Source organism: Prionailurus bengalensis, chromosome F2 (genome assembly GCF_016509475.1).
Source record: "Prionailurus bengalensis isolate Pbe53 chromosome F2, Fcat_Pben_1.1_paternal_pri, whole genome shotgun sequence".
Lineage (NCBI taxonomy): Eukaryota > Metazoa > Chordata > Mammalia > Carnivora > Felidae > Prionailurus > Prionailurus bengalensis.
In genome coordinates this window covers 41,017,153-41,044,006 of record NC_057353.1, presented here as the reverse complement: position 1 = coordinate 41,044,006, position 26,854 = coordinate 41,017,153, and the positions used below count along the sequence as shown (strand labels likewise).

The following is a 26,854-nucleotide window of genomic DNA, read 5'->3' as shown; positions in this document are numbered from 1 at the left end:
TTGGTTATAGGGACGCGCTTACCAGTGACTAGATGCTTTAGGTCATAAATGAATTGGAAGCTGGGCTTGTATCTAGGAGATCAAAATATTTAGGATCTTTTGTGTAACATGACGTGTCTGTCTTTTCTTAGATTCTCATTGGTTCTCAGTGATATATTCTTTCCTCTTACTTCATGTTTGTGTGTTACATTTCTTCCTAATTTGTGGCAAGAATTGAGGCACTGTAACATTTAATATTAATTAGCTTATATTTCTAGGAGCGAGAGTATACTGCTTGACTCTACTTGTTTAAATAAGCAGTTTACAGAAGATTTTACAAGAAGACTTGCAATCTTACCACCAAGATCATGCGGCCTTAGTCACCGAGAAGGTATGTAGCAGTCATAAATGATTTTCTGAAGTGAGAGAAGTTTTTTGCTTTAATCTATCAATTACTTAACGTATTTCACTTTGAGATTCTCAGAAGTAGGTTCTGCAGAGAATAAGTCTTATTAAAATACCAGTCGAGGATACAATAGGACACTGAACAGAACAGTAGTAATTTTGTTAAATATATATGAAATCCCAAACTAGTTATTGTTTGAAAATTTAAAATGCTCACAGAGATTCCTAAGGAACTCATTTTATGTCCAGAGAGTATTTGGAGACAGGATAGGTCTTTTGTGATATCAGTGCTAGAAGTTCATGGCACTTTTTGAGGAAAACTACCAGGGGTTGCCTGGGTGGCTCAGTCAGTTAAGCATCTGGCATTGACTCAGGTCATGATTGTGAGTTTAAGTCCTGCGTCAGGCTCTGTGCTGACAGCTCAGAGCCTGGAGCCTGCTTTGGATTCTGTGTTTCCCTCTCTCTCTCTGTCTCTCCCCTGCTCATGCTCTGTCTCTGTCTCTCAAAAATAAACAAATATTAAAAAAAAACAAAAAATAAAAAAAAAACCCTGCCAGGCCCATATCTCTTTTATGGGAAAAGCAGAAGCAGACAGTTCCTTATTTTTGGTTTCTATTCTGTAGCCTGTAACCCCACTACCCCGGCCACACTGATGGGACCCAGGATTGATGGACTGACTCATGGGTTGATGACTGACCCAAAGAGAGCCACATGTGAGTTGAGATCCAATCCAGTATACTTTTGGGGAGAGCAAATTCCATTCACTCAGAGAGATGGTGGCACAGAAGCCAAGAGACATGGAGACAGTCAGTAAGTAGAAAACGTGAAACAGTAGTAGCCATAGGTAAGCAGAAGCATGAGGTAGAAAATAAGAGAGAAGAAAAACTGTGAACGTAGGAACTATCAGTACCTGGGTCACTATAAAACCGTGCCCCGGGACAGGGAACAAGGGAAGCCACTATAGAGAGATGACAGGATAGCCAGGGACTAGTAGACACTTCTTGTGGTGTTGCTCAGTTCACAGCAACCGCTTTCATTTGAGAATGTCCTTCTTTCACGCTCTTAAGGCTCTCCTGTGGCAGTCAGGTTTGTGCTGCCTATCCCTGATTGGACCAAGGGTGGCAGTTTCATCCAAACTGAACCAATCAAATGCTCTATCCTGGGACTTTAGATTGACTCTTGGACATAGTGTACCTCAGCCTGTGGCAGGAGCAAAGGGACACAGTAGAGCTGTGGGATGAGAAGACAAAGCTGGTATGTAGAGAGAAAACAGAGAAACAGATGTATAGTGAAAACAGATATGGAGAGGCCATGTGGAGAGAGGGAGAGAGTATGAGAGTCTTGTTGTATACTGCTGGTTTTCCATTTCCTGATTCTGATCCCACAATGAAGTCCTTTAAGAGGGCCTCAAGATCCTCATAGTTTAAAAAATTTTTTTAACGTTTGTTCATTTTTGAGAGACAGAGAGAGACAGAGCGCAAGTGGGGGTGGTGCAGAGAGAGAGGGAGACACAGAATCCGAGGCAGGCTCCAGGCTCCAAGCTGTCAGCACAGAGCCTGATGTGGGGCTCAAATTCATGAGCCGTGAGATCATGACCTGAGCCGAAGTCAGACACTTAACCAACTGAGCCACCCAGGCACCCTAAGATCCTTGTATTTTTACAATGCATACCACCATTTTTTTTTTTCCATTAAAGTGGCTTGAGGTAGTGGTATCCAGTGTTTGCAATGAAGAATCTCCATGAGAACATAGAACTGGTGTGGTAACTTGTATGAAATTTGGGTTCTCCACGAAGCCCAGCAGGGCAACTGTCAAGATGGTTTCTTGCGTCTCTTACAATAAGCTCCCAGCTGACTATGTGTCACTTTCTTGCAATCTGGAAGGCACTAACAAACAAACATACCTGGAGAACCTGACATAATAATAATGGGATGTGGAACTAATGGCGTTAGAGCCTCAAACACCAAATACCAATTTCTGTTTGAGAATATTTTTGCTATTTTCTCTTCTCATTACCCTTTGTATATGTTTGTTTTTGGAGGGCAGAGGCTGTCTAGGCATAGTAGGAATAGGGGAGACTCATGCCTAATTTCTCAGGTTCAGGGATTCCCCATTTGAAGGTTTCCTGTGATCCTGTCCATCTGTCCTGACCAGACTTGGTATTCTCGATGAACAGAGACTTCAGTACTAAATGCGGGTTCAATGATTGTGACTTTATTGAGACAGGGATTGTATTACATTCATTTTGTGTGCCCTAGAGCCTAGCACTTGGCCCAATACCTAATAAGCCCTTCATCAAAATGTATCGAGTGAAAGACTGAATAAATCATTTTTATCAATGGCAACTGGAAGGTACAGAAAACAGAATGTAAAATCTGAAACCAAGCCACTTACTAAATTATATAACCTGAGCATAAAAATAAATAGATGCCTAATAAAATTCCTTAGGGTATTAATTATGATGATGGTATCTTCACTGTGCAATTTCCTAGCCGTCAAGGTGTGAATTCCCTAGTGCAGGAACATAGATACGAATATTGGGTCTAGGTGTCACTTGCGAGGAGCTTGTTTTTCTCTCCCCCAGACTGTGCTTTAATTTTGAAAGAAAGATAGCAAGCCAGCCCAGTTGCTACCAAGTCATGCATCACTCCTGCTGAGTTCCCCGGGGGCCGGGGGCGGGGGGTGCGGGGGGAAGGCTTCACAGTGTCTTGGAGGCTTCTACTTATTTCACTTGTCAGAGGAACGTTTATAGTTTTCATATAGATTTTAATGGGTGGAAACATCTGTTCCCCATCCAGCCGTGATGTTTGCATTGGGTATAGATGAGAATCTGGCTGAGTGCTTACTATAGTTGCTATTTATTAGCTGTTCAGAAAAACAGTGTAGACCAAGGACAAAGAAGTGGGTAGGGGTGAAGAAGGGAGTAGGGAGGAGAAGGTGGGTGTTTGAGCAGGAAGCCTTTCCCTGCTCCACCTGGTGGTGCCTTGTGTTGACCTGTCCCTCCTGGGTGTTGTATGTGGTCCCAGTAGATCCCAGGCCTTCCTCCTTCCTTTGGAAGCACAGTCAATGAACCTCTGAGCTCCATTTTATGGAGCTGCTCCCTCATAAAGATTGTGGGTGCCTCTCGCCCCTTGTATGGGAAAGGGTGGATGTGCACCTGTGTGTTGTGTCTTTCATACCCATTTGGCCTTCAAAGCTGACAGTGCTGGCTGCTCCTTGTTTTTGAGTTCCTGGGGTCACACTAAACTGAGCATCGGGCTTGTCTCTCTGTAGCTCAGAATTTGCAGAAGCACCCCCTAACTACCTTTCTGGCCCTATCTCTCATTTCTCCCACACTTTCCATGCTCTCCAGCTACCCCAAATTACTTGTGGTCCTCCAAATGCCCATACTTCTGAGCCTTTGCATCTATTTTTTTTTTTTTTAGTTTAGAGTGCTTCCTGTTTCCAGCCCCTGTTCACTTAGTAGTGCGTCCATATGCAGAGAGCACGAATGTGAATACATACATACCCCATCCTGCCAACTTCCCTGCATAGTTTAAATTTTTTTAATGTTTATTTATTTTTGAGAGAGAGACACAGACAGAGCATGAGTGAGGGAGGGGCAGAGAGAGAGAGAGGGAGACACAGAATCCGAAGCAGGCTCCAGACTCTGAGCTGTCAGCACAGTGCCCGATGCGGGAGTCGAACTCACGAGCCATGAGATCATGACCTGAGTCAGATGCTTAACCAACTGAGCCACCCAGATGTCCCTTCGCTGTGTACTTTAAAACTCAGACTCAAATTCTCTCTGTGAGGTGTTCTCTGACCCCCTGAATACTTCATCGCCTCTGTCTTGCTGCCCTAGTATTCTGCACACGTATTCTATGATAGTGTCTGTCATGTCACTTTGCAAAGACAGTTTTGGGTGAGATCTGGCTCCGAAGTCAAGTTGCTTGGTTACAAATCATAGCTGTATCATGGGCCGTGGGATCCTGGGCAAGTTACTGAATCTCTCTATGCCTCAGTCTCCTAATTTATAAAATGGTGATAGAATTAATAATGACCACATAAGAATGGCTGGGAAAATTAAGTGAGATGTTATGTGTAAATCACTAAACAAAATATTCAACTCAATAAAGGGCAGCTATTAATATTATTAACTCCTCAGTTTTTCTCCCCAGACATGCACAGGGACTGTTTCTAGCACACCCTATATTTCTAGAGACTGGCATATAACAGATCTTTCAAATTGTTTTGTTGAGTTGAATTGTCCTGATGGCTCCCAGTAGCTTCTTAGATTAAGTCCATGTTCTCTGGAATCAGAAGCTGGAGTCCAAATCTTAATTTTACCAGTTTCTAGCTGTGGAACCTTGGGCAAGTTAATTCAACATTCTATGTTTTGGTTTCTTCATCTGCAAAATGGTAATTATGATAGTACCTAGCTCATAGGGTAGTTGGGAGGATTAAAAGAGATACCCTACTTTCACAGTGCCTGGAATATGGAAAGATCTCAATCAATGTTAGTTGATATTATTCTTACTAATGTTATGAGTTATTTAATTTAAAGGCTCATCTTAAATGTCACTACTTAAGACTGAGTCTTTCTCAGTCACTCTAGCTGAAAGTGATCTTATTCTTTATTCAGTCATCCAATATAATTATTAAATGCCAACCAGGAGACAGGCACCAGGCTAGACACAAGCTGTGTAGTGGTAAATATATCCTATAGGATTTTCACCGTGGTGTACATTTGGGTTTGAGGGAGTGATATTCCTCAGCCTGTTCTCAGAGTTCCAAACCCATTGAGATATTGATTCAGGAGACAGATAGATGGAGATCAAATATTACCTTTATAGCTGATTTTGCTGGATTGGGGAACATGATGCGGTTGGCCCAAATTAGGTTTCCCGCTACTTTCCTTACGGAATTAAACTCATTTGGCTATCTCTTGATGTTGGCTGTGATGAATAGAAAACTTAGCTAATGGTGGCTTATTACCTGATAAAAAGTCTGGAGGAGGGTGATTTCAGGTTTCTTCTGCAGCTAAGTGGTATTATTAAAGATCCAGACTCTTGCTTTTCATCATCCACGTGTTGCTTTGTTGTCTTAAGATGGTAGCTCCAGTTCCATGTTGGAGCTATCCTCATACCTGTATTCCCAGGGGGAAGGAAGTGCAAGATGACCCCCGGGGCTTTCTTTTTATTAGTGAGGAAATTCTGTCTCAGGAGACATCCTTTTACATGGTATTGGCCAGGACAGGATCACACGGCCATATTTAGACCAATCCTCTGCAAAGGGGGTGAGCTTACCTTGCCCAGCTCAGACCACTTCATTCCCTGATGCAGGGGCCCTCTGTCTACTACCAGAACAGGTCTCTACCAGAGGGCAGAGGGGAGGAAGAGCTGCTGGAAGGCCATCCCAGTGACTGCCACACTGTTGCTGCAGAGAGCGTGCAACTTTCCCTACCACAGCTTGGATGCTGTTGGAAGGACATCAGGAGGAAAAGGGCCACCCAGGCAGCCTGGCCCCCCAGGAACAAGAAGTAAGGAGGCCTGATTTCACACGTTCAGTTTCTTCCCTGATCTTACCAGTTACAAAAGTCATTCCTTCTCCATTGCAAGGAGTCCAGGGCAGAGGTGCTTCCCAGTGTTGTTTTTCCCAAGGGAGAGACAACTAAATTAGGATATTGTGCTGCATGAGCCCAGGCAGGCATGCTGGGAGCAGGAGGGAAGTTTCTTCTGCAACAGAGGCCAGATGGTCTCCGTCTTATTCCTTGTGTGCACGTCTCTCCTAGCTTCACACCATTGGCTGCATCTGATCACGCTCCCTGGCTTCCTCTCCCTCTGGGTCCTGAGCTCCTTGAATGTGAGACCTTGGACCCCTGGCTGTGCACCCTGCAGCCTCACAAATGTCCTTGCACACAGTAAGGGCCAGCACATGGTTGTTGATCACAGACCCGTATTGAGTCCTTACTGTGTGCCACGTCTCTTAGGAGCTGGGATACAGAGGTGGACATGACAGTCTCCTGGCCTTTGAGCAGTTCCCACTCCCATGCCACTTCTGCCCCTGCTAATGTCCGATTTTGCTCATTCTCTTCCTGCTCCCCGGGGGGTGGGGGGAGCGGTGCCAGTGTCCGCCCTTAAGGAGCTGTGAAGAATCTCATCACATAGGCCAGAGTGTTGGATGAGAGTTAGACCCGTTGAATCTGCCAGTTCCGAGCTATAAAACCTTTTTCCTAATCTCAGCCAGGGAATGGTGGTACTGACTTCATAGAGTTGTGAAGATTAAGCCAGATAATGTGTGTCAGCCACTCTTACATTTTTCCATTATTAGCTTCACACCTCCAATAAATGCACCATTCTCCATTACAAATGATAGAACTTGCTTATTTAGAAAACAAAGCATATGTTTGTTAGTCAAAGGTTTTTGCCCAATTTTTAAATTGATTATGAAGGAAGCTTTTAAAAATAACAGTAACTTAGACTTCTACATTTTCATCGATTAAGGGCTTGATTCATTACAAAAATCTGGATGATATTCATTGCAGGGATGAGTTAAATGCCTTCTATCAAAACCAAAAAGTCTTGCTGCCTTTTAGGTGTTGGAGAAACCATCCAATTGCTAAAGATGTAGGCAATCAGGACGATGTGCAATGGAAATGGAAAACAAAGCAGGACAGTGGGAATACTTATACCCAGTATGAAAAGTGTTAACTGTGCGTGTCCTCAACCCAACTATTCATTCTTTTAGCCTTTTTAAGTATATCATTGAAGAATTCTTATGTCACTATAATTGGGTAAATCAAGGCCTTTGTCTTAGGTTGATTTTGACTCCTGTGTTCAATAGTCTCATTGATTTTTCTGTTGCTGGAGAAGGGAACTCCAGGGAAAGGATTGTGTTGGTTAGGAAACCAGATTACTTTGGGCAACTCTTGGATGATCCCTTCATGGGTTTGGTAGTTGCCAGGGACAGGAACACCAGACTTTATGCTGTTTGAGGATAGTAACCTGGTTTTATATAACTGTGTGTCCCTGGAGCTTGGGATATTGTGTTGTAATAATAAGTATGCAATATATATTTGTTTAACTCCCACTACTGAACAATAGTTAAGCCTAGCATAAAATTCCAGGTTGACGGGTTTTTTGTTTTTGTTTTTTTTTGCTGAGCACTTTGATCTTATGAGCAACTGTCTGCTGGCTTCTGGGTTGTTTTGAGAAGTCTGCTGTCCATCTAATTGCCATTCCCCTCTTTCTCAGGGGTAATATTTATTCTAAAGTTGGTGTGTATTTTTCTCATCCATGTTTTTATACTTTTACTAAATGCATGTATGTATGTATTTATTTTTTTAATGTTTATTTATTTTGAGAGACAGAGAGAGAACATGAGCAGGGGAGGGGTAGAGCGGGGGTGTGGGGCGGACAGAGAATCCCTAGCAGGCTCCGTGCTGTCAGCAAAGAGCCTGATATGGGTCTTGAACTCAAGAACTGTGAGATCATGATCTGAGCCAAAAGCAAGAGTCAGTCGCTTAACTACCTGAGCCACCCAGGCACCCCTACTAAATGTATTTCACTATAAAATATTAGTGTGGAGTTTAAAACAATTATATAAATTACTACCCTGTAGATAAACTGCTATTTGCTCTTTCAAGTTACTATTATGATCTCAATATTTATTGATGTCGATACAAGTAGGTCTAGGTCTTTCATTTGTACCGCTGCATAATAATTTCCTTGTGTAAATATACCACCATGTACTTATTCATTGGTGATCATTAGGTGGTGGTTTTCACAAACAGTACTTTGATGAGGATTCTTGTATCCATCTCCTTGTATTGTATAGAAGATGCACAATTACAAGTGGAATTCCTAGGTCATATCTTGGACGTTGATGGTTGATCTCCAAAATGGCCATACCAACTTACACTACCCCAAACAAGGCAAAAGAACCTCACTTACATTTTCACCAGCATTGGCATTGCCAGACTTCTGAATGGGTATGACCCCCTACTTAATACATTCTCTCTGGTATTGTCATTCCCTTAACATTTTTTTTATGTTTATTTATTTTTGAGACAGAGAGAAACAGAGCATGAGTGGGGAAGGGCAACGGGCAAGGGAGACACAGAATCCGAAGCAGGTTCCAGGCTCTGAGCGGTCAGCACAGAGCCCGACATGGGGTTTGAACCCACCAACCATGAAATCATGACCTGAAGTTGGACGCTTAACCGACTGAGCCACCCAGGCGCCCCTGTCTTTCCCTTTTATAGATGAGAAAACTGAGACTAAAAAGTGGAGTGCTCAGAGCATGAGTGAATGAATGATGGATGAATGAATATGGTGATATTTTGTTTATTATTTCTCCCCCCAGAATTTAAGTTCCATGAGTTGTAAGTACCTCTTCCTAGGTCCTGGCATAAGGTAGATGCTCAGTAATTATTTGTGGAAAGAATGAATGAATGAATGAAGGATGCTGGTCAGAGAACAGCTGCTTTCTTCAGGAATCTCCTCTTGGCTTTCTGAGTTGGACTCTGTACTCTTCACTTACCCTGCAGGATTTTAGAAGGAGGGGCTCCAGCAAGCTCTGCCACTGGAGTGGTAAGCCGGCAGCCTGCTGACGCTGAGCTAACACTGGAGGAAGGGTGAAAGCTAAGAATTTTCTCAATGGAAAATTGAATCTGCTCAGCAGGAGTCTGATGAGAAGCTGGGGCCAGCGAGGGAGGAAGCAGCTGGAAGGAGTGTCCATCTGGATCCCACAGGCCTCTGGGTGTTGAGAGGTTATTCTTAGCCATCTTTTCTTCAGTCTTTATTTTCTCTTAATCAGGGCTCTCTTGATTTTGCAATTGGAGCCTTTTTTCCCCCTTCTGTAAAGCAATGATTTTCCATATAGTAATTCTTTCCTTCTTTAGACTTCCCGGAGGGGGTGGGTGGTTCTTTTTGTGCTCAGACACTTTGCACATTGCCTCCCACCCAGCTCCTCCCGGGTGCTTTTGTGGCTGGTGGAGACCTATTCTGTGAGCTGAGTATTTGACCCCATCTCCGTGTTTGTTTCCAGAGAACATAACGATAGCATTCTCATTGCTAATTATTTTTTTCCTAGTAACATCAATGAGTACATTTCCCACCCTTCCTCCCTGTGCCTCATGTGTCCTGAATTCTGCTGGCTTAATTTAACTTGAGCCTTAAGAGGCAGCAAAACCGAGGGCAGGTGGCCTAGCTCCAGTCTTTGGATCCTGCGTCATAATCCTAATCACTCTCATTGACATGGTGCTCCAATGGTTGATAAAGCACTTCCATGCTCAGTAGCTCCTGAGTCTTTCAGAACGACAGAAGCCAAGACCCCTGGGGTCTGGTGACATCCCAGCATCAGGTGTCCAAGAAGGCCTGGGTTTGAACTTGCTTTTCTGACGCTAAATCTCCTCATACTTTTTCTTACGGCTCTTGCAGGAGTTACAAGCTCAGATGCCCTTGGGGCCAGCTATATAGTCAAATGAAAGAAGCTGGCTGGGGTAGTGAGGGTTGTGGGGAATTGGAGAACATGCTTTGCCTAAAGGCGTTGAAACGCAATACGTATAAAAAGTAATTAAAAAAAAACATTTATTTTATCACCTACACAGTGCCCAGTCTACAGTCTATCTTTTGATGCTGGAAAAGGGAGAGCATATAGTCCATGTCACCTTTACCACGGAGTCTCATGGCCTGGTGGCATGAGTAAGCACACCTTGGTTGCAGTAGGTCTCCAGGGTAGATGAGGCAGTATGGTATGTTAGAGGTCGAGTGATTCCCTTGCTCTTAGGGTAGTGTTAACGACTGAAGGATGTATGGATCTTGGGTCTACCCATCATCTCACATCCCTTAAAGTTTTCAAGGAATGAGATTCAAAGTAATATTACATTAATGGTTGTGCAAGTCCCTGATTCCCTAAACTGCAGCCCTTATCAGAGGCTCTACTTCATCCCTACCTCTTTCTACCCTTTCTCATCCCTTTTTGAAATCATGGAACTTGGTCTATATTCTGAGAGAAAGAGTGACAGTGACAGAGACAGAGAGGTAGTCAGGGCCTTAAAGGAACCCCAAGTTCACCTTCTCATCCAGGGCATGGGGGAAAGAGCCCTGAGAAGGAGAGGAAGAGGACAGCCCACTGCATTTAAGTAGAAAAAGCCTGCCCATGAGTGAAATGTGGCTCAGTGAAGGTCATGGCCTTTGGCCAATCAGGTAAAAATTCCTCTTTTGGGAGGGGGGGCGGTTAGGGAGGGCATGGGCTGAGGTGGGGCTAGCATGGGAATGGGGCTGAAGCGTGTCCCCTACTCTGAGTAGAACAGGTTAAGATTGTGACCCTGGAGAGCACAGCTCTCCTACCTAGTAGCTCGGTGACCTTGGACAAGTGATTCCACCTCTTTCCTCATCATCTTCATCCATAAGACATGGAGAAGTGCAGGGGTGACGAGGATTAACTGAGCTAAGGCATGTGTATTGTTCGGTAAATGTTAGTTGTTTTTATTGTGAGCTCTGCCGTCTAGCTATACTCATCTTCGTGTTAGTTAGAACCCGAGGAAGCCTACAAATGCTGCCAGAAGGAATATGGAGAGAATAATTCATAGAACAAGAAACTATAATATTCTGCCAATATTTTTCTTTTCAGAACTTGCCACTTGTCCAAATGCCCTGATTCTACCTTTTTTTCCTCCGGTTCCATACCCTCAGATGGTTCCAGTGAGTTGGAATTCTGGACAAGGTAGCTGGGATTCTGCTGGCTAAGATTTGGCTCTGAAATGTGCTTTTTGAGGGGTGTAACTGTGAGTTTTGTGTAAATACTCCAACTTAACTGTCATTCAGTTGAAACTTTTGCTAAGCGGTTGTTTTCCCATCTGGCTTTTTGTGGGACAGAAAATTAAAGAAGGCAGATTCTTTTATTCAAACACAACATTGCTGCACATACCAAATCAATAGTGAACTGAAAGCACCCCCCGCCAACCCCCACCGATCTTTAGAATTTGTTTTCTTTGGTGTGTCTCATTCATACCAATGAAAAACAGTTCATGGCAGATATCGCCTAGGCATAGAATTAGGTTCTTGTTAATGTGAAGAATTAGGTTCTTCATCAATGGCAAAAATAGAATTGAGAGGCTATATGAAGTGCTTATAGACTCTGATTTATTCTTAGTTTTTAGCCTCATAATGTTTCTGTTGAGACCAGTTGACAGAGTGGGAGGCTCAGCACGGAATGGTAAATTCTGAAATGCAGGTAATTCACAAATTACGTTACATGTGTTTTAGCATGAAGTCAGCTGTATAGTCAGGGATGATCTCTGTCTTCTCCCCCATGCACCCCCCACCCCCACCCCAATCTTTTCCTCTCCTCACATCGGCGGCCATCCCCTCCTGGCTAAGCCCAGAAGGAAAACTGGATGGCAATGGAGGGTACCATCCAGATTATGATATCCAGGTTCTAGGTCCAGCTCCAGCTACTACTGACTGGTTGTCATCCCTCTGGGTCTCAACTTCCTTATATATAAAGTAGGAGATTGGGGCCAAGGCACCTGAGTCTAAATGAACTCCCAATTTTCATTACTCTGTGGATCCCACCTCTGCCAGCTTGGGGCCTGGCGGGTCTCTGCAGCTGGTCACTTGGATAATCCCCAAAGCACATAACTGCATGCAGGAGAGCTGAGAATGGACTATAATCACAGCAGAGGCCAGCCACTCAAATAGACGCTGGGGCCTTTGGCTGCTTCCCGGAGCCACCAGCCAACCAAGAGATGAAGCTGGCTGGAAAAGCAAATGGATGTGTTGGAAAGGCCAGTGTCATCTCCAAACACAGCATCTGGGAAATGCCCATGTCCCCAGAAAGAGGTCACTGAAACCCTTCAGCTGGTGGTGCAGTGCAAAGAGTCAGGCAAACCAGGTTTTGAATCCTGACTTTGCCACTTACAAGAGCTGCATGACCTTGGGCAAGCTCTCTGGCCAAGTGTCGTTTTTCTCCATAGAATGGGGTGGCAATGTATCTACCTTGCAGAATTGTAGTGGGATTGAGGTACTGCAGAGGCCAAACAATACCTACTGAGTGTAGGTACTCAGAGGTACTTAGTAAATGATGGTAGTAGTTGTTACTGTTATTATTAACCCTGTGCCCTTTATTCACAGGAGTCTCTGGGGTGGGGATGGGGGAATGGGGCCCCGGTGTTTGGCTCAGGGCTCCTCTCCATGGCTGGGAGACACGGGCTCCATGCCCAGGCCCAGCAATGCCAGGGAGCCTGGTACAGAGATGCTGCTGATTGGGGCGCTGATTAAATTCCCTGATAGAGGAGCCTCAGCATCCTGGCCGACAGTGCTGCCAGCAGCATTTAGCACAATCTGCTTGGACCCCTAATTAAGTTATTTTTCAGAACTGCCCTTTTCAAGGTCTTGTCCCTTTTCGTCACCTCTCTCTGGCCCCTTCTCTATGGGTCCCTGCCAGAGAAGGGAAATAAAGCGGGTGTGGGGCTTTCCTCCCTCTGTCCTCCAGAGAGAGGGTGACAGGACGCAGGAAGAGGCAGTTCTCGGGGCAGAGTACCGGCTGACACAAGCCCTGGCCACTCAAGGTGGCCGCAGCCCCATCCTAGAGGCTAAAGTCTCCGTGGGCACCTGGCCCATCCCTGTTTTCCTCCAAAGCTGGGTTCCCAACTCAAACCTGCCTCCTTCTCCATCCTGTATCCCGACAGCTCGCCATCGTGGGAAGCGCGATTAAGTGGCACTTAGTGTATCTTTCCATCTTCTTGTGTCCGCCTCGTAAAAATAAAATACAACAAAATAAAAGGAGCCCGGGATGGAACTGTTGTTATTTTTTAAAAGGGGAGAAGGGGGTCACATGACTGCGAGTAACCGGTTCGGCGAAGTGGCTGCAAGTCGGAGTTTGCTGCAGAGCCGCCCCCTCCCGGCGGGGGCGCTGACGTCACGGAAAAGCCCCGGCGCGGACCGGCCGGCGCGCTATAAACGGCGGGGCCGCGGCGGCTGCGGGCGGCGGCACGGACGGCGGGCACTGCGCGAGCACCCCGCGCTCGGCGGCCCGGGATCGCAGCGCGCACCCACGCAGCACACGCGGACCCGCGGGCGCCCACGCGGCCGAGCAGAGTAAGCGGGCGGTTTGGGCTGGGGTCCTCCTGAAGCCGGGCGGGGGGTGGGCGGACACCAGGTGGGCGTTCCCAGCCCGCAGAACTTTCTAACTTGAGAGAAGAGCCCCTGAAACTTGCGGTCTGCGCCGTGGTTTTCCGGTCGGGGGCAGAGTTTAAGGTGCTGAAGATGCTATTTGTCGTTAGCAGGTTCCTTAGTTCGGCTCGGTAGGAGCGTGACCTCCTCCTACAGACTGTGTGGTCAGAGGGCAGCCCTGACCGATACGTCATGCTTTTGTTGTTTGAATGCAAGCCAGCCAACTGAGGCTGGTCCTCCCCGTTAGTGGCCGGCTCTCACGAATGATCTTGCTGATGAAAATGAGACGGCTTCTACTTTATCTCAAGTAGCCTTCGGGAACAGACCTTCGTGCAAGGGGAGGGAGTCTTGCGAAGGGAAAGTTGTGGCAAAGTTGTTGAATGTCATTTTGGGAGAGTCCTTGGCCTTCTGATTTTCTTCAAGAAGGTGGAAATCTGCGTTGAATTTTAAAACTCTTGGAGTGAATGTGGTTTCAGAAGAGGGAAGCATTTTCTTTGCAAATGGGATAGGTCTGAACGTGAGTAGGTCCTTAACCTGCGAGAACAACAGGGCTTGGGGCTGGGTTTTTTAAAACATGATGTCTGTGGGCAAGAGGGCAGAGCTGAGGCATAAACCTCAAACAGAAATTCTTTTTTTTTTTGCCCCCAAATAATAGCTTATTCAAGCAGCTGGAGAGCATCAGGGCGACTTTACTAAACATGGAAGTTCCAATAAGTGCTTGTCCAGTTCAGCCAGAGGAGTGATGTCATTGCCACGTGTTTCCCACCCAGGCACAAAAGCCCGCTGGACGCTGGTGCAATTAAGAGCCATGTTTAGACAAGAGCAGCTAACCTGGCCAGCTGGTCCCCAGCTCCATTAACTTGTTGCTTTTCCAGCCATCTCTGAAGGCTGTTAGTTTCTTCTGGCTGCCTGTGTGTCAGTGCTGAGTGAGGGATCCCAAGGCTTCCTTGAGGATGGAGGAAGCCCGAGGGCAGTGGGTGATGTTGACGGTACTTTTTTCTTTTTGCAAATGACAGTCCTCCTGAGGAGCCTGTTACGAAGTGTATGCGAGCGTGTGTGTCCAGTTGAAAGCCTCTTGGGTTTGGGGACTGTTTCCGTGGGGTTCCTCGTGTCAGGGTTACCGGGTCTCACCCCATCTGATCAAATATCACTGATGACTGACTGTGTGGTTGAGCCCCCGAGCTCTCGCTCCTGCTTATGATGCTTACATCTTGGCTGCTTTGCTCTCCAGGACCCAGCGATGACTCTGAACAATGTCACCATGCGCCAGGGCACCGTGGCCATGCAGCCGCAGCAGCAGCGCTGGAGCATCCCAGCGGACGGCAGGCATCTGATGGTTCAGAAGGAGCCCCACCAGTACGGCCAGCGCAGCCGTCACTCTGCTGCCCCGGAGGACCACTGCCGCCGGAGCTGGTCTTCCGACTCCACAGACTCAGTCATCTCCTCCGAGTCGGGGAACACCTACTACCGGGTGGTGCTCATAGGGGAGCAGGGGGTGGGCAAGTCCACTCTGGCCAACATCTTTGCAGGTGTGCATGACAGCATGGACAGCGACTGCGAGGTGCTGGGAGGTAGGTGGCCCGACCCCAGTGGGCGTCTTTCCGTTAGCGGTGGTCCAGTCGGAAAGAGCGAGTGGGTGCGCCATTTATCTGCAGAGTTGGGAGTGGTGATTATGCATTCCTGGCACTGGCTGGGCAAGCTGAGTCCCTAGAACAGCCCGCTGGCATGGATCCTCAGGACAAGAGAATGAAGATTCATCCTGTTCCAGATGGAACCTGGGCCAGAAAGGGGATTTCTTAGATTCCAGCTCCACACAGGGACTGGGGGTAGAGTGGTTAAAGAGGGCAGAGTCAGAGGGTCAGGATCCCATCTCTGGTTTTTGCCAGCGCTGACCTGGATTTTTCCAAGAGCTCAGTGCAGACATAGCTTTTTCCCACGATTATACCTAATACCAACCCGATCTGAAAAAGTATTAGGATGGATTCATCAGTTTCTACCGTTATTAGAGTCTTTGAAGGTTGTAAAATAGTTTAAAATAGTACAATGTCAAAAAAATTTTTTTTGAGTATAACAATGGTGATACATATGTTTGTGTGTGTGATACATATGTTTTCAAGACGATTTTCCGTGTATAATCTCACTGAAAATATTCAAGACCTGCCTGTTTCCAAAACTGATTTGAGGTGACATAGTCGCAAAAATGCATGTGTTCCTCGAATACACGTAAAGCATAGCACTGCATTCTGGGAAGTAGTATGAGGATCCCAACTGTCAGTGGTATTCATACAGTGTTTCTCAGCCACAGCTTCCCTCGTAGCATACCTGACAAGGGGAGCTGTATGTCCTTATTTGCAGCTATAGAAATGAAGGAAGAACCTTCTAGTGCTTGCCCCAGTGGCACGATGTGTCTGTGCTCTCAGTTGCAACTCACAGCTGAATCACAGACCCCCAGGGTAGGAAGATGCCTTAGTGAGGAGTTAGTTCTGCCCTCCGCTTGATGCACTGGAATGCTGCTCCTTCCTCACTACTACTGTGAGCCCATTTTGGCTAAATGTTTCATCTTGATCGTCTCCAGTGTCCAGGAGTTCACTGCTTACGAGGCAGCTCCTGAACTGGACTATAAATGATGACTCATTGATAGGACACTGATTTCTCTCCTCACTTCTGGAAGTCTCAGGGACTATAGCTAAATGAGAGTCAAGGAGAAATAGTGACCTCAGTCTTACAAGGCTGGTTTTTCTCTTTCTCAGTAAGGGCTGGTGGTTGACTGTCAGTATGGGAGAAAGGGAGAGAGGAACTACTGTCTAGAAAGCACATTTGCAATGGGAGAGGTGCTTTGTTGGGCATCTTATATTTGATCCCTTTTATTTTGGTACTCACAAAATTCCTGTACTCATATGAGTAAACTGAGTCTACAGAATACCACGTGGCTTACCTAGAATCAGTGGGGTAGCTGGAATGAGAACTCAGGATTTTATAATCTTAGTTCGGTGTTACTCCTAAGAGTAACCATTGTTACTCTTGTTACTCTCTTACCAAGAGAGTAACTCTCTTGTACTCTCTTACATTGTTACTCTCAACCAAGAGTGCCATTGACAGGGTACCTGCGATATGCCAGGCACTATGCTAAGTACTTCTCATAAGTTTTTTCTGATAATGCATAAATTGAACCAATTTGGTATTAATATCCCTATTTTACAGGTGAAGAAATGGAGGCTTATGACATCAAGTAACTTTCCCAGAGTGATAAAGCTAGTCCACGGTATGGCCACGAGTCAGACCTAGTTGTGTGCATTCATTGTACCCTGAAGCCCGTGGGCGTAGCATCTAAATACTCCTCGTGTCAGGCACGTGCCTGGCTCTGGGCTAGGCTCTGGGGTACCCAGTGGTAGTATATACCCTCTTAGGAAGGGGTGAAGTGTCAGTGGCTCTAATTCAGAGCAGGGTAAAATTAGTGAATACCTTATGAAGTTAACAATAAAGTGTTTGGGGAGATTGACAGAAGGAAGAGATCAACCAGGAGTTTTGTTTGTTTTTCGAGGGAGGTCTTAAAAGAGCTGGGTGGCAGGCTTTCAAAAATGCTTGTCAGTTAGAGTGGAGAGGTACTTATCCGGAGGGTGGTACCCCTATAGGCATATGGTGCCGAGAAGACCGACTCATATCTGGAATTTGGGAAGACATGCTTCTATATTTGGGAAAACTCATTTTGCTTAATGGGGGAAAGGAGAGGGAGAATCCTTTCCTTACCTCCTTGAATAGAATCTTTGGCAAGAAACTCCTCAGGTGACCCATCCTATTTAATGTTGTCCTATTTGAGTAACTTAATTTATACTGTCTAGGATTACATCTCTTATCCATAGGCAGCTGTTGGAATCACTACAGCTGGAAACTTGGAAGAAGGTTTTCCAAGTCGTGCCCTCACATTGTCCTTTTTTCAGCATTAACCATAAAAAAAACCTCTACACAATACTCTCATCAGTATCTCTCCTAATAAAGATGGATGTTGTTACAGCTCTATTGCAATAATCTTATGACTCTCTGTATACATTTAATGCCATTCGTTCATTTATTCATCCATTCATTCATGCAATATTCATTCCTAAGTAGTTACTGAACATACACCATGGAACTTGGTGAGACACTGCGGGGGCGTGCCAGGAGTCCTAGGGCTCCCCCCTAAAGATGCTTCCAGTATGTGCAATAGAGATCAGATGTGCACCAACTAAATCAAGATAGGATGTGATGAGTGGCTTGAAGAGTACAGAGACCGTGCTGTAGGAATTGAGAGGAGAAAAGATTACTTCTGGCTGTGGAAGTCAGTAAAGGATTCATAGAAGAGGTGGCCTCTGAGCTGGATCTTAAGGGCGACTAGGATTTGGAAGCCCTGAGTCGGTGAGAAGGTACGGCACGTGCACACAGGAAGTATGGGAAGAGCACTGGACTTCAGTCTGGTGATGTGGGTTTGGAGCCCAGCTTTGACACGATGTAGCTGAGTGCTCCTGCACAAGGTGCTGACCCCCCCAAACTCCTCACTCGGGAGATAGAGATGATGCCTACCTCCTAGGGCACTGGAGGATTGACGGAGGTAGCATATAAGCATAGTGCCTGGCACATAAGACGTACGGAATGAGTGTTAGAGCTGATTCTGAACCTACCGTTTCCTGTGCCTGGATTTATCTTCTCAAACTGGCACTTTTGTTGCTTGTGGTCCCCATCCACTCCGGCCCCTCTTGGCTAGGGCCCCGTGAGACGTGCAGAGGAAACGTGCCACAAGAGGAGAGGACGGTGTTCCTAGAGTGGGCTTCCCTTCCTGGGCTATGGAAGCTGAAAGCAGTTGAGAGTTTGGGGGAGAGGGATGTTGGAGCCTCCAAGCCTTTGAGAGGCTGTAGGAGCCCGTTCTAGTGTGGGAGAGAACTCCTGTGCAGCTTCCACACAGCATGCGAGCCAATCTTGGACAGAAGGGTCTCTGAGCACAGTGAGGGTTAAGTTAAAGACACATTAAGGTGTACTAGTCCAGGGAGAATAGCTCCTGTCACCCAACCAGGTGACATCCATCCCACCCGTCAGGATGATCTCTCTCATTCCAGAGTGTGCGTGTTCACCCCCAGCTTTTACTGAGAGCACTGGAGAAGCGAGGGCTTCTCCAGACCCACGATACTGAAAAGCTCTATAAGCCAGTAGGCCTCGACCCTTTCTCCACACACCTTAACCAGGGCAAATTTCAAAGGACTTTTCTAGAATATCATGTTCTTTTATTTCTCCTCTCCTCACCTGATTAGCTCTTGAGAAAGCCAAAAGGTGAGTGACAAAGGGAAGGAAGAGAAACTAGAACTTTGGTTGCAGGCAGGCCCTCTCCTGGTTAGCAGAGGGCCGTGAAGCAGGATACTTTGTGTGTCTGAAGAATCCGTGGGGAGTGGGGGGGAGTAGTCAGAGGCTGTATATAAATCTGGGTGTGGGGGCACCTGAGTGGCTCAGTTGGTTAAGCGTCCTACTCATGATTTTGGCTCAGGTCAGGATCTCAGGGTTGTGAAATTGAGACTTGCATTGGGCTCTTAGCCTACTTAAGATTCTCTCTCTGTCTCTCTGTCTCTCTGTCTCTCTGTCTCTGTCTCTGTCTCTCTCTCTCATTCTCTCTCCCTCCACCCCTCCCCACTCGTGTGTGTGTCCCCCCCCTCCCCTGCCCCAGTGGCAAATAAAAATAAACTAGGTGTGGGGCATATGCAGTGAAGCAGGGCGGAGATATATTGTTTTAGGATTTGTAGCATAATGATTTTCAGGCAGGGCTAAGTCCAGGAATCTTCCAGAATGTCAAAGCAGTTAGGCGTCTACTTTTTAAGGTATAATCCCCGTTTTCTCTAGGCTAATGTTCAGACATCTCTTAAACCAAGGGGAAGCGTGAGTTTGCTTTTCCCCCCTAGCTATTAGAACGTAGTAGGTTTCTACTTGAACTGCTGGGGACTCAGTCCCTTGTACCTGCTTCTGGATGATGAGTGGTGGGCTGAGGGCAGAGAAAGTGCTGTTTTGGATTTTTTGAGAACAGGGAAGGCTTTTAGAGAAAAGAGAAAAACTCCGAGGTAGTAAGGGGCAGTCAGCCAGCCCCCCTTTTGTGCTGCTCAGGCTCTGATCATTTCCATTTGGTTGTAAAATTTGCCTGTTGAGTCAGGAGACCCTACTCTGCAGAAATCCAGATTGTGCGTCCCACTGTGATCCCATTCATGCTGCACATTGTGGATGGCAGACAGGATGGGGATAACAGACTTAATCCCCCAGTGGGACACCATTACCATTGATTAGAATGACACCTTATGGAGGCATGGAAATTGACAGAAAGAGCCTTTTCATTTGTCCACGTTTTCCTTCCTTTGCCTCTGCTGATTCCATTTCCTAGATGAAGAAACATTTAAACTGGGAGCATTGCTTTTTATAAATCCCTTGTTACTATAAAACAAGAGATGCCTTGGTTTCTCCAATGTAGTGTTTTTAAGCTAGGATTTACCTATGGTAGGAAACACCAACTATGGCAAGAACCGGCTTCCTCCATCAGAGCGAGTGATGACAACAGCTAATATTTATTGCATTTCTACCCTGTGCCCATGCCTAGCCTATGTAATTGCCCCAAGGCATGAATACTGTTATCGGTCCCATTTCACAGATGAAGAAACTGAGGCCCAGAACACTTCAGTAAATGGTCCAGAGCCACATAGTTAATAAGAGATGGCATTCAGATTCTAATTCAGGTTTGCTTGTGCTTATATCCCCAGTGCTATAGTTACCATTCATTCATTCATTCGATAAGTGTTGGTTGCCCACCTGCAGTATGCTAAGCACTGCGCTGGGTTCCGGGGGACATAGCAGCAGATCTCTGCCGTAATATTTGGGGGCCAAGAGGGACAGAAAAGAATAAAATGGGTGAATAAAATAGGTTAAGTGGATTGCATGTGGGGTACTTAGAAGTACGACGAAGAAAAATGAAAATGGAAAGGAGTAAGCAATACTGGTAGGGGAGATGTGTTGCAATTTTAAGTAGCTGGTGAGGGAACACTTCCCCTGGAAAGAGGTGAGGGCACACGCCTGTTGGATATCCCAGGGAACAGGTTTCAGGCAAAAGGAGCAGCAAGAAAAATGGTAAAAAAGAAAAAAAATCATTACGAAAATAATAATTCTCAAATGATGAAACTCGAAACAGGAAACCTCATTGTGGAAACAGAGTGGGGATGGGCTCATGTGCATGGAGTTGATGGGAATCCCTCTTGCAAAATCCCAGTTAACTCAGCCAACTCTCCCCCTTGCCTCCCCCACCTCGCCCCCGCCAACTGGTTTCTCTGGGCTGGAGCTGCTCTGGCGCATGGTACTGCTCACCCTTCACCTACACTCAGTCTGGGCTCAAGTGTAGGGAGGAGAGTTTCCATTACCAAGGAGGCCTGGAGGCTGTCCTTCTGCTGACTTGAGATGGAAGAATAAGCCTGTTTATTCCTAGGGAGCTGAATGTTTTTTTAAAGGAAGAAAACTTCAGCCAAAACAGGGTTGCAAGATTTTTTTCTTGCATGTTTCAAAACAGGAAAAATGTCTCTGAGCTTAGAGCTCCTGAAATTGCCAGTAAGCACCCTACTGAAAGGTACAGTGGATTTCCATGTAAGGCTTATGAATGAGGCTTAGAGTTCCACTGGGCAGTTAGTGTTCTCTCATGGCATCATCCAATGAATCAGAGTCAAAAGCTCTCAGTGAGTTTATCCTTATAAATGGTTTTTTCTGTATAAAAGGTCCAGGAATGATGAAAACAAAAGCTTTTCATTTCAAGTGGTTTTTGGTGACACATGCAGAAGACATAGGGGTTCTGCTTAGGAGGTAGTGGAAGAATATACGTAGAATGTTGTTAAAGGTGATTAAAAAGTAGTAATTTGCCTTTGTGAATATCTGTATGTTTGCATAATTGATTGCATATTTAGTAAGCTAATTTTCTAGCGTAATTTTCTACGTGACGCTTACGGAAAAGCGTTGCCTAATTTCCTGACTCCAGTGTCACTGTTCTTGCTTTTCTAGAAGATACATACGAACGAACCCTGATTGTTGATGGGGAAAGTGCAACGATTATACTCCTGGACATGTGGGAAAACAAGGTATGCAGAGCTCACAGCTCTCTGTAAATTCTGTCAAGGCTTGCCTTCCAACAGGCTGTCTGATGCAAGGGTGACCTTGTCCTTTTTAGTGTTCTAGGTGAGGTGGGCTCATTTTCTTGATTAAAAGCTTTCTTTTTCTGAAGTAAGAGGCTGTTCTAAGGAACAGGTCATTCGCAAATGAGCTCTGAATATTAAGCAAGTGACAGTGATTTGCCCTCAGTGCAATTAAAAAAAATACAAAAACATATATCCGCTTTAGGGCAAGTGCCAAATACGGATGATAATTTAAAGCTATATATAAAACCAGATTATGTGGCGTTGACAATCTTAATACTAGTCTTCAACATGTGCTTTTTAAAGATTTTGGGCTCCTGAGCATATTTGCTAGACCTTCTGTTTACTGAGAGGTCTCCTGTTCTCACAGAAGGACTCTAAATTTCATCACTTGGGAAAGGCAGAAGGGAGTTTTTGGAAGTCAGAAAAGGCTCATTTTTGGTAGATTGGATAAAAATTGGAAATGTGGTTTGGCAGAGTCATTGTATAATTTATCAACTCAAGCTGTAGGAGGAATTGGACAGTAAAAACTTTTTGCAGAAATACCCGATGGGCTAGCTTATAGCCACCAGACATGGTACAGGCATGGGAGGCGTGCATGTGGGGAGCTGGAATCCGTTTCCTTTCTTCCTCATATCAGCAAGGGTACATAGGATACATGTACTGTTTCCCCCGATGCTTCATTTACCAGACCAGCCTGAGCTCAGGGAGGTTCTCCTTTTACCAGGGAGAGAATGAATGGCTCCAAGATCACTGCATGCAGGTCGGGGATGCGTACTTGATTGTCTACTCCATCACGGACCGAGCCAGCTTTGAGAAGGCATCTGAGCTGCGAATCCAGCTCCGCCGGGCTCGGCAGACAGAGGACATTCCTATAATTTTGGTCGGCAACAAAAGTGACCTGGTGCGGTGCCGGGAAGTGTCTGTATCAGGTAAGGGGAGCAGTGCCAGTGTCATAGAAACTGTCTCTGGGTCACCTGGTTTTCTTCAGATAGGTGCTCTTTTCTTCCTTCATGAAGCCGGAACCAGGGACTCATTAAAATGCTCCATGGAGTTTTGTGTCTAAGATTCCCGCATTCCCAGCAGATTGTCTCTGTGCTGGTTGTTGCTCCCTGATCCATCTGGTCGACTTGCAGGATTCCACTTTCCCCTTCCTGCAGTTCCTTTAGGGAAAAGATCGTGCTCAGGGATTTACTGGCACTCCCCAGCCTTTATTCCTTGTCCTTTTCTATTCTCCTGGGAGCTCTCAAGAGTTCAGGGAAATAAAAGTAGTCTCTTTATGCAAGAAAGATGAAAACTCCAAGAGTTTCAGTGAGAATAAGGATTCTATTCTGGCTGCCTCTGGTTCCTGGAGACCCTAGAAACTCCTTCCTGTCCCCTGCCTTTTGCTTCCGAAATTTCAGTTAAGGCATCAGCCTGATGCCTGATGGTGTCACATATACTTTTTCATGCCTAGTTCAGAGATACTGCCTGTTTGCTTTTGGGGCCTTTGAGATTTTTTTGGCCTACTATAGATTTGGTTCCTGGTACCATGGTAAAAAATAAAATACTGCATTGCTAGGCCCCATTCAGGAGGAAAGAAACCTGTTGAAGACTTAAGGCATACAACTAGTTTGGGAATGTCTTACTCTTAGGAAAGGACTGTCTATAGTAATCTTTTTTTTTTTTTTTTTCCCTAACCAAAACTTGGATACATGGCCGTTGAACACAGTGGATCATTTGACATTGAGGCTGCTCCAGAAAGCCTGTTTGTATAGTTTGCTGTCACTGTATTGTACATGTGTGAAATCATCAAAAAGTTTTTCAAGGTACCTCATCAGAGCTTTAAAATTGTTTTCTAAGAGAGGAAAGTCAGATAGTAGGATTTTTCTCCAATTCAGGAAACTCAGTTAGGAGAAAGAGTTAAGAATCTGAGCTTGAGGAAGAAGCAGGCTTGGCTTTACCCCTGCCACTTACAGGCTATGCGAACGCCTTCACGTTTTTAAAAGACCACCCCCCCACCTCAGTTCCTTCATCCATCTGAAAGGGATAGTGTATTTTTCAAGATTGTTTTGAACATTAAAAAAATGTTTATAAAAAAGTATTTAACTCAGTTCCTGGCACATAGTAAGTACAATAAATTAAGGCTGTGGTTTTTATTGTTATAATTAATGTTACCGTATTTGACGAAATTGGACCTTTGCATAGTGAATTTATGATGGGCCAGATCTAAAGTCCATCTCTCCTGCTTCCTGTGACTCTGCCTCTTTCTGTGCTCTGGGAGTGGCCTCCTGTATCCATCACATGTGTGACTGACCTAGAGTTACCTGGAGACAGCTTGAGGTCAAGAATCATCAGCTTGGCTGTGTGCTGTGTAGCTCCTCTGACTTTCTTCTTCCCTCCTTTTCTTTCCAGAAGGGAGAGCGTGTGCTGTGGTGTTCGACTGCAAGTTCATTGAGACCTCCGCAGCTGTCCAGCACAATGTGAAGGAGCTGTTTGAGGGCATCGTGCGGCAGGTCCGCCTTCGGCGGGACAGCAAGGAGAAGAATGAGCGGCGGCTGGCCTACCAGAAAAGGAGGGAGAGCATCCCCAGGAAAGCCAGGCGCTTCTGGGGCAAGATCGTGGCCAAAAACAACAAGAATATGGCCTTCAAGCTCAAGTCCAAATCCTGCCATGACCTCTCTGTGCTCTAGGCACCCAGAGTCGCCCAGATGTCCCCCTGATGGACGTCATCGAACACCATTGGGACTGATAATCTATATTAGATTGGATCCTTAAGTATTATTACATATGGCTTCTCCCATTGTAGCTGGGAATTAGTGTGTTAGCCTTAAGGGCAACATAATGCATGGGAAATGAAAGATCTTTGTAAAATCAGTATTTATTTACAGGAAAAAGCCTGACCTGGCTACTTGAACACCCAAGACTCATTAGAGGACATGTTTGGTGTTCACTTGTGTTCCTCTCTCCTTTGGATAGTAGAGAATTGAAGCCTACAAAAGAATGCTCAGAACGAGAACTTTTCATCATTAAAATTTCACCCAGTGTTCTGATACATGAATTTGAGGCCATTAGGTCATACACAAATGTAGGAAAGCCTTTAAGGGATTTATTCAAAGGAGGGAGAACTTCTTTCTCTGTACCTTGTATTCATGGAGCTAGAATTATAGAACCGGGCTCATCAGAATCATGACCATCATGGCTCCATCAAGCTGTGAAATGAAATGGTGCACCTTGCTGGAAGCTAAAGCTTAGTGAACAATTTTTGTTCAGCGCCCACAGTCGGGGATCCAGAAATTTGTAGAATTGGGAACTGATACAGATACTACTTATGGGATCAAAAAGTCATGTCTTTGCTTCTGTGTCTTGTAATTTTTTGTTTAGGGGAAAATTATTTTAATCATTCTACTCAGTCAAACCACCTTTTATGTTTCATTGTTTTTAAAGTCATGGGGCCATCATGAAAATATTTTAAAAATTCGAATTATTGATAACCTGGAGTGCAAAATGCCAAATTTTGAAATATGATCAAAGGTCTGAATTTTTATAAAACACAAAACATAAATACTTCCAGTACTTTGGGTTGACCATTGTATGCCACAGCTCTGCTCTATTTATTGTTATTTTGCAAAATAATAACCATTTTAACATTTGATAAAGCATATTTATGAGCATATTTCTTAATAGGAAAAATGTCCATTTTATTACCATTTTCTACCTTTTTCAGAATATGCAAGTTTTTACCTATGTGTCTTATAATAAAAGAAATAAAATCTTTGGGAAAAAAAGACATTCTTTAAAGTTTTTTTTAATCTTTCTTTATTTTTGAGAGAGAGAGAGCAAGCCGGGGAGGAACAGAGAGAGAGGGAGACACAGAATCTGAAGCAGGCTCCAGGCTCTGAGCTGTCAGCACAGAGCCCAACACGGGGCTCGAACTCGCAAACCGTGAGATCATGACCTGAGCTGAAGTTGGATGCCCAACCAACTGAGCCACCCAGGCATCCCCAAAAAAGGCATTCTTAAATGTTTTTCCTCCCCAAATAAGACAATTATGATTCTTTCCATATAGCATTTAGAGCAAGCACCCTCTAAAGAAACATGCCTGTTATTTTATTTCTTCTTTTCTTTGGTGATAGCCCAGTTGTTATTTGTTTCAGAGTATCCTTGACACCTCTCCTTTGGAGTCATGATTCATAATGATGCAAAGTTAGTTTTGGCTAATACAGTTGAGAAATATTTGGGTTCCTCTAGATGTTGAGTTCTAGTAAAAGCCAGATTGATCTTTTACTTTGGCAAATTCCTGACTGAACAGATGTGCCCTTGCTCCCTGAAGGCTCATGGTCCTAAGCTAGACTAAAGCATTAAAGGAAATTATAAAGGATTATGGGTCCAAAAAAAAAAAAAGGAAACTGGTGATTTTCAGCCTGGATCCAGCTAGGCAAGGCTTTAACCAAATTCTCTCTGTCATTAATATGGTTTGACCTTCCTATGTGGCATCTGTCCAGTGGTGGTGTGTGACCCCTGGCTGGAATGGAACCACCTGGTGTCCCCCTTTCACATCTCTTACTCCCCCTCCCTGTGTTTCTGAGTTTGCAATCAGACACACACTGATTAGCAACAATAGCAACAATCATGGGACCTCAATATTGCTGAAAGCAACAGCCTTATAATTCAGTGCTGCTGGCCCTTTCTCCTTTTTCCAAATTGAGCACAAACGTTCCCGTCTCTGTGTGCTTTGCCTCTTTGAAATCCTCAAGGAAGAGTACAGGGAGGTGATAAGAGAAAAGATTCTGGTTTCCCAGGCCTTTTAATATCAATGCCATTTAACATCAGTGTGTCTTTGGAGTAAAGGCGAAACGTTTGCAACCATCACTTTTCCCATCTGTAAGATGGGGTTGCTAACTAATACCTACCTTATAAGGTTGGAGATGAACATCTTTTAATCTGCCATACCACGAAGAGCTCGAGAGATGCCAGTCTTCATTGTCATACACCTTCCATTCTGCATAAATCAGTTTTATAGGTCTACCTTCCCCCAAACAGAATGGAAACTCCTTAAAATCAGGGACCACTACTTCTTTTCCTTTTTTAGCCCTATACTCCTCAGTACAGTGTTTTGTTTATATTGGGCTTTTTTTTTAAATGTTTATTTTTGAGAGA

At 45.1% G+C, this 26,854-nt stretch overlaps 1 protein-coding gene across 2 annotated transcripts; it reads left to right on the top strand.

The window, feature by feature from the left end:
- Positions 1–13,331: 13,331 nt before the first annotated feature.
- On the top strand, positions 13,332–25,481 carry GEM (GTP binding protein overexpressed in skeletal muscle). Of its 2 annotated transcripts, none has more exons than XM_043601385.1 (5): positions 13,332–13,469; positions 14,776–15,115; positions 21,585–21,661; positions 22,443–22,647; positions 24,110–25,481. In XM_043601385.1, the coding sequence occupies exons 2-5, from the start codon at positions 14,785–14,787 to the stop codon at positions 24,385–24,387; spliced, it is 891 nt and encodes a 296-aa protein (XP_043457320.1). In that variant the 5' UTR covers positions 13,332–13,469; positions 14,776–14,784; the 3' UTR covers positions 24,388–25,481. The 2 variants fall into 2 exon arrangements, with proteins under 2 accessions (XP_043457320.1, XP_043457319.1); XM_043601384.1 differs by lacking the exon at positions 13,332–13,469 and adding an exon at positions 14,189–14,533.
- The last annotated feature ends 1,373 nt before the right edge of the window (positions 25,482–26,854 follow it).